Source organism: Vigna angularis, chromosome 3 (assembly GCF_016808095.1).
Source record: "Vigna angularis cultivar LongXiaoDou No.4 chromosome 3, ASM1680809v1, whole genome shotgun sequence".
NCBI classification, from domain to species: domain Eukaryota; kingdom Viridiplantae; phylum Streptophyta; class Magnoliopsida; order Fabales; family Fabaceae; genus Vigna; species Vigna angularis.
Window position 1 is genome coordinate 39,837,434 of NC_068972.1, and position 12,457 is coordinate 39,849,890.

Sequence of the window (12,457 nt, forward strand, 5' to 3'; positions counted from 1 at the left end):
ATATTCCTTCTTTTACATCTGAAATAGTAGTGTTTTTATATTTCATGTCAACATTAGGATTATTGTATTTTATCCACTCTCTAATTCCTTCATATTCAACCAGCAAAACTGTGTTTAATTACGGCTATTTTTTATTTATAAAACAGTATCTTAATAAGATACTTAGATATTGAATATTTTGAAAATAAAGATTAGAATGCCATCAACCGTAAACATTGAAGATCAAGGCTCTGTGATAGTTAAAAATTAATGATTGTAATGGGTAGTTAGAATTTATGCTTTATAAATATTAGACTTGTATTTTGTATTAAGGATTGAAACTTGAAAAACTTCTACAGAGATTCGATTATTCTTACTATTAAATTACAGTATAAATAATGAAGCATGTCCTTGTTGTAGTTTTTGCCACACCCTAATGGATTCAATGAAAGAAGGAAATGCACATATTAGTACAGTTTGTTCCAGCATAAATAAAAGGATTGATTTCATTGCAGAACTTGTAAGTTACTGGTTGTTACTCATTCCTCTTCCCTTCATCACATGTCTCCTTAGTCCTGGTATATGAACATTGGTGATATACTCTTTCCAATCAATGCTCTTTACATCAAACCCAAATTCCTTCTTTTCTTCTTCAGACATACTTTCCATCAATCTTTGTATGTTACTGTTATCAAACCTGCATCACAGTTCTTGGTTTAAAATCAGTAAACTATTTTACACTGTTATGTATTGTAACATTTTTTGCAGTATCATGTAATCATAAACTGTTATGTATTGTAAGATTCTTTACTTAAGTTATAGACTTTAGTTTCTAATATGTGCAAAAAGTTTACATGAAAATTAATGTTTTTCTTTCTTTCTGCATATCTGAGTACTAGTGCTGCTACCAGTTGAAGAGTGGGAAATGAAATGAGTATATCTAACCTTCCACCATAAAATGTGTATGGTTCATAAATGTTGGCCAAGTACTTGGCTTGCTCCACTGATTTTCTGCACATGTTTTCAAGTTTTTGAGACATTTTCTTCCCCTTTGAGGGTGTGAGACCTCTTTTCTGAATTGCATCTCTCCACAGGTGACCAGAGAATTCTTCTGTAGAACTAAACAACTTCATCAATGGAACTTGAATTGGCCTACCCTTTGAGTCAATGCATGGTGAGGAACTGTAATGTTCATACAGAAGCTTTGCCAGGTCTTGGAAGACTAGGGGGTTCACCACTGATGAAGCAATTTGGTACACATTGATATCTGCCTTCTGGGTCACTCCATGCCTTGCCATTGCTGCTAAGGTTGCATTCACAACCATGTCAGCTGGAACCTATGATGAGAGCAAATGAAGCACTGTTTATTTAGTCTGAGAATTGTGTATTATCTATCAATCTATGGAGTTTAAGAATTGTTTAAATAATCTAATTCTTTAATGTCCCTTACTACATCCAGCACTCCATTTGGATCCACCAAGAAACCTGTTAGCTGACCCTTCCCATAGCATAGAACTATTGGATCCATCATCCTGGTGGATTGAAAGAAACACATTTTAGTTATATCAGACAATTTTAGAGTACATTTTGTTCAGATTCTTCTTCTCAGAAGTCTCACTTTTGAAACATGTTGAAAGGATTTGTCAAGCATTTAAAAGAATTAGAATTTGAAGAAGGAAATCAGATTTTAGATTCTTTTGAGAAGTTATGAAACAGTAACTTCTGAAAAGTTGTTCTCTAAACGAAAATTACTTTCTGCTATCTTAAAATCACTTTTTTTAAGCTTATACAAATGTTCTCAAGTTCTTTCACTTTTCTTTAATGCAAGAGGCAATAACTCACCTATTTCCTTCCATCCACCCAGGAAATGGTTCACTGAAAGTGCTCTCAATGACACTTGGTCTCATTACAACAACTGGAATATCCCCTCTCAATTTGTCAATCATCATTTCTCCCATAGCCTTTGTGAACACATAAGTATCCTGCCACCCATATCTTCTGGCCCTGTGTTGGAAATAACTCAACAATCAAACCAGATTCTGAATTTTAAGATCAAAATCTAAATAGGAGAGTGAACCCTTCTGTTTCTTTCTACTGTTTTTCTTGATCTTATCACAAAATGATAAAAATTGCAAAGGTAAGACAAAAGTTGTTAATAAACTGTCTGCGACCATAGTTGTGCTGTAATTTTAAGGTTTTTGGAATATCCACAACAGTAATAGTAGTTGCATCAGTTTCATTTATCTGTAACTTTTTGTAGCATATGTGATTGCAATGAAACCACAACAACAGTTTAAAAGCTTCATAAGGACACTGAATACCTCTCTAGACCAATCTCCTTCATCTTCTGAGCTAGTAAGTTGTCTTCAACATCCCCTTTGTAATTTGAAACCAGATTTATTTCTCCTTCAACGTCCAGTGTGGGAATGTATTTTGGTGAAACTTCAGATATGAATTTTTCTTTTGCTATGCACTGTCCAATGCTAAATGGTCTTTCCATGATCCTACCTTGCCTTTGTCCATTGACATATGCTGTAAGATTACAAGAAAGATTTTTTCATTTTGGTATATACATGTAAATCATACACAGCACATGCATTTGATTTTTAAGCTCTTTGTTGTATTTTTACCTGTCGAAACATGGAGAAAGAGCTTAAGCTTCTTGCACTTTTTGGCAATGTTCATAAGACGGCATGGTCCTATGGTGTTTATGTTGATAGCAGTGTCATATCTGATCACATCAGTCAATGATTAGACAAAGAACTTATCATTGGTGGGGAAGCTTATGGAGAGTATTAGAGGGTAACCTTTCATCAAATGTTGTATTAGCTGCAGAATTTACAATGACATCTACCTCCTCTTCAATAACGTTGGATATATCTTCATCTAGTCCAAGATTATGCTCACAAATATTGCCTACAACAGGAACTAGCTTGCTCAACATAAAGGCTTGGTACGATTTTCCATGGACTTGTTGAAGGCATCTGAAAAGGTCTGTATTTATGATCTAAACCACACGAACAAAATATCAATGAGATCATGAAATGAAGCCATGTACTTTGACAGATGAAAGCTGAAGAAACAAGAGCTTGTTGGCATGACAACATTTTCTACTCATTCCTATATTCAAAACTACAAAAAACATCATCTTATTTTCTGGTTGTTCTGTATTTCCAAAGAATCATATAGAAACAGCAAAAACATGACTATTTCATGTACAAATCTTGAAACAAAGCGAAATTAAAATACCCTTTTTGTAACTATGTGTGAAAATAGTTTTTTCTTTTTTCTCTGAATTTCTAAAAAAACCTTACTTCATTTTGCAATCTATCCATAGCAGCTTGCTTATTCTTCGCCTTGATCAGAAGGTACATTTTTCCCACGTCTGGTTCTGTCCTTAGAATCTTCTCAATAAAAACTGAATCAAAGCACACAAAATGTCACTATATATCATAGTCAAAGCAATTAAACCACTGAAGACTCTAAAGATCCTTAGCATATTATCTCCACAAATGATTATATTTAACATACGTACCTTTGGCTAGAAAACCAGTTGCCCCAGTAATGAAAAACTTCTTCCCTCTGAGAAATTTGACAATGCCTATTCCATCTTCCAACCCTATCAATGTTGTTGGTGCACCATAAGGCATCAAATCCTTCACAACAATCTCTGCCTGATTTTTCCCATTTTGTGACAAGACCAAGCTCCCTGCCTCCATCAGAGTTGCAGCAGTGTTATTATCTGTGCCAACCAATGATGATCTTTCTGTCAACACAGAAGAAAAGCCAGAGGACTTGATCACATTCCCTTCCCCCTGGCAGTACACAACACTTGTTTTCCTCCTTGAAGAGTACCACACACTGTTTTGTGGCACTTCAATGAGTTTACTGAGCAAACTTGATGAATAAGAATAACCTATGGACAAGACCCCCATGACTAGCAGGGAAAACAAGAATCAGAGTCCAGAGCAAAAAAGGAAGTGATTTCTAGATGTTGTGCAGTTAAAAGTGGTTGACTTGAACTGAACCAAAAAGAAAAGCTAGTAAACAAACTGAAGTGTATAAGATAACAGAAGGGTTTGGTTGGTTTGGTGCACAAAAAGAATGAATGCAGGGAAAAGAAAGGTAGGGTGGATTTAAGGATGAATAAGATGAGAGTTAGGTGCTTATATAATATTGTTTTTGTGAAATGAAAGAGATGAAAAAACTCTCTTTTTGCCTCATTGTTACACCTCACATCACATGCAGGCACCTAAAGCTTAGAAGAAGGAAACACTCTTTGTTTCACATGTTTGATTTTTTCTCTTCTTGGTAAGTGGTGGTTTTCTGTGATCTATGCTTTGGTAGAAAATGTAGCAGAAGAAAGGGTGTGACAGTGTGTGAGACACTCGTTTTGGTTTTGTTTCCTCTTTAGACTTAACTATATTTTTGTCTTTTTGCTTCTTCTGTTTTTTCACATATGTAATCTTTTAGAGATAATCATCATGTTGGATCATACACTAAATATTAAACCTTTTTTGCATTATTTGTTACTTTAGATTTTTACTTTTTTCAAATTTGATCTTTTTCAAATTTGATCTTTTTCAACTTAAATATTGATTATTAATGGATGATATAATACATAAAAAAACAAATTGAAGCTTTAAAATGGGTAAGATTTGACATGCCATCTTGAAAAAATGCTTTTGATGAGAACTAAGATGTACCATTTTTGTAATATGTTTTATAATCACCAAATTTGTAATATTTCAACCTTTTATACAATATTTTGCCAAATTCTACCTTAGCATCATTATATTTTCAAAATTACATATAAATGCAAGAACTGCATGTTTATACTTTATTACTAAACCAAAGTTTAATACTGTAATATAAATAAAATATGACTAAAATCAAAAGCGCGTTTGTAGTCCAACGGTTAGGATAATTGCCTTCCAAGCAATAGACCCGGGTTCGACTCCCGGCAAACGCAATTTTTCAAAACACATTTTAAAGTGGTTTAATTAATGTATTTTTAATTTAATTTTTTATCTAATTTTTTTCTTTCTAAATTGTTTGATTCAGTACAATTAAGAAAACTATAAAACCATGAAATCTATTTGATATTTAATGGATTATAATGAATTTTATGTTTATTTATCTTGAATTATAATTTCTATAACAGAAATTTGCTTTTACGTGAGTTTTACAATTTTAAACAAAAAAAGTAAATAACACATTAAATTACATATCTACTCTAAAACATTAATAAAGTTTTATCTAGTATACGACTCTATTCAATGTTTGATAGGCTGAATTAATCAATTATATAAATTGGATTATACGAGTTAATGGTTAAAATATGTTTTAGTTCGTTAATTTTTTTTTAATTCCTCAAATTGGAAATTAATTTTTTAATTTCAAAAAATATTGTTTTAATAATCAAGAACTAATGAGTATGACTAACGGACGTGTACTTCACAAATTATGTGACGAAAATAAGATGAGAACTTTTGTTTTTTTAATTTTTTTTTGTCTAAAATACTTTTTAATCCTTCAAATTTTGGTTAAATTTTGTTTTAATCTTCTAAATTTAAAAATTGTATTTTTAGTTCCGTAGATTTAAAATTTACTTCATCAGTTTCTCAATTTGAAAAAGTACATTAACATGCTTAACTTAAGATTTAATTAAAAATTTTCATCTTAAGTATAAAATAAATTTATTATATTTCCTTCCATTTTTTCCTTTAACATACTTTTGATAGAATAATTACTACTGTAAAATTAAAATAAAGAATGATACAAAATATTTTTGTAAGTGATTTACTTAGTCTCATAATAATATTGATGATATTATATTTTAGGAGAAGGACATTAAAAAAGATATTTATTGTATAATAAAATTAAAAAGTGATTTCTTTTCGAAATAATTTGATCTTACTGCACTGTATTCTAAATGGGAAAAACAATCCTTGTAAATTTAAATATCTACTTATGTGATCTATAAACTTATCTCTAAACATATATTCTAATGTTCTTAGAATGAAAATCAACCTATATAACTAAATATTAAAAAAATTATGCCTAATTTTCACTATTTAAGAATTGATATGATTTATTTTTACAGAAATAATTAATATGATTGACGTTTTGATAAGACTTCTCACTAAAAGCAATAAGGTGAGTTTGGAATGTGGATATTTTTTCACTCATCTTTACTGAATATCCACCCATAAAATAAATAAAGTTAATGGTACCATTTTCTTTCATGTGTGTCTATCTATCTAAATATATATATATATATATATATATATATATATATATATATATATATATATATATATATATATATATAATATAATATAAAAAGTATATATAATATTAAATTATACGGTTACATAATTTTAAATTATATGTAAAACGATGCTTAAATTCTATAGAATCACAATAGTGTTATATAATTCAATGGTTATTGATAAAAAAAAAATCAATAATTGAAAATTGGATTGATTTATTGATTAAGCATTATACAATCGTTATTATAGATGGCATATGAGTTTTATTCCTATAACAAAAACGCCATACCCAATTTAACCTAGTTTTTTTAAGTTAAAATAATAATCAATAAAAAATGACCTAAGTAATTAACTTTCCCAAGAGATATGTGGTGTGGTTTGTGTTACTTTTGCAATTGTTTAATCACTCTTTGACTAACCAATGAGGTTTTTCTTTGTAATTAATGATGTGTCAAAGTCATTGCAGAGAGCAGATGAGATTTTGCAATCTCATAATGGTCAATGGGTGTTGGCCATAGATTGAGGAAAAGGACTGCGATTTAAAATGAACCTAAAAAGGAGACTTATGACTTTAAACTTTGGGAGTTGCTCCCTCCACCACCACCAACAGCTCCCTGTACCTCCCCATATTTTATTTGCCCTTTTATAAAATGGATGTCAACATCCGTTTTACCTTCAGCGGATGTTGACATCTGTAATATCCATTTACATATTTTATATTTTAGTTTATTATTTTTATTTTAAAAAAAAAACTTCAACGGATGTGGTCACATCCGTCCGTTTAATAGATTTTTAAAAAGTTTTTTATTTATTATTTAAATAATAATATATAAATTAAAATAATAATAATTATTTTATTAAATAAAATAAAATTAATTTATAAATAATTAAATAATAATTTTTAAAAAATCAAATAATATTTATATATTAATTTAAAATATAAAAAATTAAAAAACTAAAAACTAAAACCTAAAAAACAAAAAAAGGCAAACGGATGTCGCCACATCCGTTAACGGATGTGGCACATCCATTTTCATATATTTATAAAAAAAAATTAATTATTATTTAAATAATAATACATAAATTAAAATTAATAATAATTATTTTATTAAATAAAATAAAATTAATTTATAAATAATTAAGTAATAATTTTAAAATAATTAAATTATATTTATATATTAATTTAAAACAAAAAAGATAAAAAAGCTAAATAAAAAACAAAAAAAGCAACGGATGTGGCACATCCGTTTTAATATATTTATAATAAATTTTTTAATTATTATTAAAATAATAATACATAAATTAAAATTAATAATAATTATTTTATTAAATAAAATAAAATTAATTTATAAATAATTAAGTAATAATTTTAAAATAATTAAATAATATTTATATATTAATTTAAAACAAAAAAAAATAAAAAAACTAAAAACTAAAAAACAAAAAAAGGCAACGGATGTCGCCACTTCCGTTAACGGATGTGGCACGTCCGTGGAAGAATTTTTTCTTCAACGGATGTTGACATCCGTTGAAGAAAAAAGGTGGGGTGTAGGATATTTTAAAATATAAAGGATAGTTTTGGAATTTTAAAAAAATGTGGTGGTGCAGGGAGCAAAGTGGGGTGGTGTAGGGAGTAACCCTCTTAAACTTTAGTTAACAAGCTTGTAACTTTGGTGAAAAATGTTCATATTTGTTATTTTTTTATAAGAGATAATTAGTTTTAAATTTGTGTCTAGAATTGATGTTTTGTATGTATTTTTTATGTTAATAAATATATATTATATTAAAATATATTTAAAGATATATTATATTAAAAGATATTTACAAGTTGAGAAAGAAATGATAATATTTTTAAGTTAATATATATATATATATAAAGAGTAAATTTTGTAAAAATACAAAAGATATAACATGTGAAAAAATATGGAATAAACTTCCTAAAAATACAAAGAATAAATTATACAAAAATACGTTGAGTATATTTATTATAAATACAAATTAAGGTATAAATATATTGGTTTAATGTGTATTGCTAGATTCGTATGATCAATATATCGAAAAGTTCATCTAATATTTAATGTTAGATTCGTCTAATTAATATATGAACACATGTAAAACCCGAGAAAATGTAGAGCTGGTAAATAAGACTTGTGTATGTTTTATTAGAATTTGCATGAGTTCACAAGATATGGTGTAGCTTAGTTGGTGAAAGCTCTTTGATGGACTACGTGGTCACTTGTGCAAGTCTTGAGTAGAACATAAAGTTTTATGTTATTTATTTATTTTGTTGATAGAAGTGCAACACATCTTAAGAAGAATGTGAATTCAAATCTTAGGGAGAAAGGTTTATGGAAAACCTTTGCTTTTATTTAGAAAATAGAACATAGCAAACCAATTGAGATATTATAGGAAGCATTGAGTAAGTGGTTTATTTTAGTTATAAGAGAATTTATTTTAAGAAAAAAAAAGTTTTATTGAATTAGAAAAAAAAAAAGAGAGCATAAAAAGAGAGACACGTAAAAATTGAGAGAAAGAGAAATAGAGCATTGTAGAGGGATGGAAGATGAGAAAGGAATTTTTAGATAAGATAGCATAAGTGTGAGAGTTTATGGTTGATTAATTTGATATTGTTAAAGTCCTAGAATTGACCAATGAGAAGTTGACCTTAATTAGTGTATTTATAGTTTCATCTTATGTGTATTGTTAGACTCGTATAATATTTTTTGCAATACTCGTCTATTAAATGTATGAAAAATCTTTTTTGATGTGTATTCTTAAACTCGTCTAATTAATGCATTTACAAATTCTTCTAATATGTATTGCTAGACTTGTCTCATAAGTATATGACACACTCGTATACTACTAGATTTGTCTAATCAATGTTCAAACTCGTCTAATGTGTATTGCAAGACTCATCTAATCAGTGAGTGAACAGACTCGTCTAATGTGTATTAATAGACTTATATAATCTATGTAAGAAAGAACTTGCTTTTTTAAACTCGTCTAATATATTTAATAGACTTTTCTAATCAATATATGAAATGTCTCGTTTAATGGTTTTTGCTATACTTGTCTACTAATTGTATGGATAAACTCGTTTAATGTGTATTGTTATATTTGTTTAATAAGTACATCGATAGACCTACTTGATGTTTTTTTGTTATATTTGTTTAATCAATGAATGAAATTACTCGTCTAATTTGTTTGTTATACTCATCTAATTAGTATATAAACGACTCGTCTAATGTATATTGTTAAATTTGTCTAATGTTTTTTGTTATACTAATCTAATCAATATATAAATAGATTGGTATAATGTGTATTGCAAGACCCGTTTAATAATTTTTGTTCTATTCGTTTAATTAATGAATAAAATGACTCATTTAATGTTTCTTGTTATACTTGTCTAATTAATGTATAGATAGATTAGTGGACTTGTCTAATTGTTTTTCCTATACTTATCTAATTAGTGTATGGACAACATTGTCCAATGTGTATTGTTAACCTCATTATAAATTTTTTTTATAATCATCTAATGTGTGTTTATAAACTCATCTAATCAATATAGGTTTAATGTATGCTTTTATATTTATTTAATGACAATATAAATACATAAGTGATATATTTTAAAACAAGAAGTTTGTTAGCTTTTACCTTTTTGTTTTGGTCTTACTAAGATTATTACATTTTGAAATTAAAAATAATAAAAAATAAATTAAAAAAATTTAAAACCAAAATTATAATATTAAGATCTATGATTTTTTATTACAAATATATTTTTTAAACATTTGAAATAAAGTATTAAGTAAATTACAAATGATAATATTAAGTAATGTAACTTTTTTATTACAAATATATATTTTAAACCTTAAAATAAATTATTAAATACAATATTTTAATTTATTCTATTTTAAATATAATTATTTAAAATCTTATATGGAGTTTTATATACATATATCATTAATGCTCATCTTTATTAGATAAAATTAATTTAATTTTTACATACTAAAAAGAAAAATAATATTTATATTATTGTTCAATATAAAATATAAATATATTTTTTTATTGGTAAATTTTTTATGATAAAATTATTTTATGAGTTTATTTTATATTTTATTATCAATAAACATATATTATTTTTTAAATAAATATTATTTTAAGAAATAAAAATAAAATATATTTTTTATAAATTTAATTTTATTAAATGATTAAGTAATTATAAATCATAAAGTAATATTTTAAATATAAATTATTCTTTAACGTAATAAATATATTGAAAATATATAAGAAATTTTTTTTAGTAATAGTTAAAATGTGTGTAAGCATTTATATGTTTATTTTAAAAAAGTTATTTATATGTTTATTTTAAAAAAATTATTTATATGTTTATTTTAAAAATCAATTTACTTTAAAAGTAATTTTTAAGAATACAATAGGGATTAAAGTGTATATTTTCAATTTATTATTTGAAAGAAATTGACGTAAGAAATTCTATTTGTTTTATAAGGATAAAAAAAATTGATTGACAAAATAATTTTACCTTTAGATAACAGTAAGTTTGTAGAAGATTAGACTGTCAAATAAAAAAAATATCAAATAAAGCAAACAATTAAATAGTGTTAGTTATTATTGGAAGTCTCCCATTAAAGATAAAACCAATTTATAATATATGAATCATCTTATAAATGGATTGGATTGAGTTAGGTTTAAAGTTCACTTATTAATAATTATATGAGTAAGTTACTATTTTTGTATTAAAAATTTGTAATATTAAAAATAGTTCTGTGATTTAGTATATTAATTTAAGTGATAAATTTTAATTGTTGATCTTGACATATATTTTTAAACATATTTATCATCATCATTATTATTAAAATTAAACTATTAGATATAATTGACGTTGTAGATATTGATTTAAAGATTTTAAATTTCATAAAATAATCACATTTGTGCTTTTTTATACTACAAATATAATATATATATATATATATATATATATATATATATATATATATATATATATATATATATATATATATATATATATATATATACTTTAACTCTTTGAAATGAATTATTAAATACAGCCTTTATACATAATTTTATTTAGACATTATTAGTGTAATTATTTATTAGGTAATATCAATTTAAATTTTACATACTAAAATAAAGAGAATATTCAATAATACAAATATATATATTATAATTTAATATAAATATTTTTTATTATTGATAGTTTTTAAAACATTAAATTATTTTTTTAAATGATTATATTTTACAAAATAAAATTAAAATAAATTTTTGAAATTTAATTTTATTAAGTGACTAAGTAATGAAATATCATAAAAGAAAAGAAAATAGTGTAGAAAAAATAATTAATATGACAAAATATTAAATGACAAAAAAATTCGCAATGAAGATTCTTATCAACAGAATAAACATAAATAAGAAGGTAATTTTTCTAATATCATCTTTTATTATATTATAATAGATAATAAATATTAGTTTAATTTTTACATAATAAATAATGAATAATTGATTAACAAAAATTGTTTTCTCTTTAAATAATTAATTAAGTACAAACATGTGATTCCAATTCATTACTTGATATGTTGAATCAGTGAGTTATCTAAAATAGACAATGAGTTAAAATAAATAAATTTATTTTCTTCTTTTTAAGATATAAATGCATGATTATGAATATATAAAATATTAGTATTTCTTCTACAATTTTATATATATAACTATTTTATAATAATATAAGACAGATTTATATTATCAAGTAGCGTTTGTAGTCCAACGGTTAGGATAATTGCCTTCCAAGCAATAGACCCGGGTTCGACTCCCGGCAAACGCATTTTAATTATTGTTATGTTTTTTTTATTTATCTAATTGCAAAATTATTTCCTTTACTATATATTAATTATTATTGAATTTCTTTCACTTGCTTTATACGTGTCTCATACCCCTTTGTCCTTCAATTCTTCTATTTCAAATATTTCACTCCTTTTATTTTTTTTTTATGTTGGTGATAAGTGACTCCTAAAACATTCTTATGTAAGTATTAATTAATATATCTCAAACTAATAATAACCATCTTTTAATAAATTTATTATATCTCAAAATCAATCTTCTTACTTTTGTTTAAATTTAAATATTTTTATCTAATTGGAAAAAATTCCCTTTACTATATATTTATTATT

General features: G+C 25.6%; 1 protein-coding gene and 2 non-coding genes across 3 annotated transcripts; 2 read left to right on the forward strand and 1 right to left on the reverse strand.

Moving 5' to 3' along the window:
* Window positions 1-305: 305 nt before the first annotated feature.
* Window positions 306-4,114, reverse strand: LOC108325586 (fatty acyl-CoA reductase 2, chloroplastic). The gene is made up of 9 exons (XM_017558682.2): window positions 3,515-4,114; window positions 3,294-3,397; window positions 2,787-2,986; window positions 2,610-2,710; window positions 2,301-2,511; window positions 1,822-1,983; window positions 1,430-1,511; window positions 925-1,316; window positions 306-676 (listed from the first exon to the last, which is right to left on the reverse strand). Exons 1-9 carry the CDS (start codon window positions 3,912-3,914, stop codon window positions 505-507), a joined length of 1,824 nt encoding a protein of 607 aa, XP_017414171.1. The 5' UTR covers window positions 3,915-4,114; the 3' UTR covers window positions 306-504.
* Window positions 4,115-4,879: 765 nt separating this feature from the next.
* TRNAG-UCC (transfer RNA glycine (anticodon UCC)) lies at window positions 4,880-4,951 on the forward strand. The gene has a single exon. It is a non-coding gene; the product is annotated as a tRNA-Gly (tRNA).
* A 7,088-nt stretch (window positions 4,952-12,039) lies between these two features.
* Window positions 12,040-12,111, forward strand: TRNAG-UCC (transfer RNA glycine (anticodon UCC)). Its single transcript has one exon. It is a non-coding gene; the product is annotated as a tRNA-Gly (tRNA).
* Window positions 12,112-12,457: the final 346 nt, after the last annotated feature.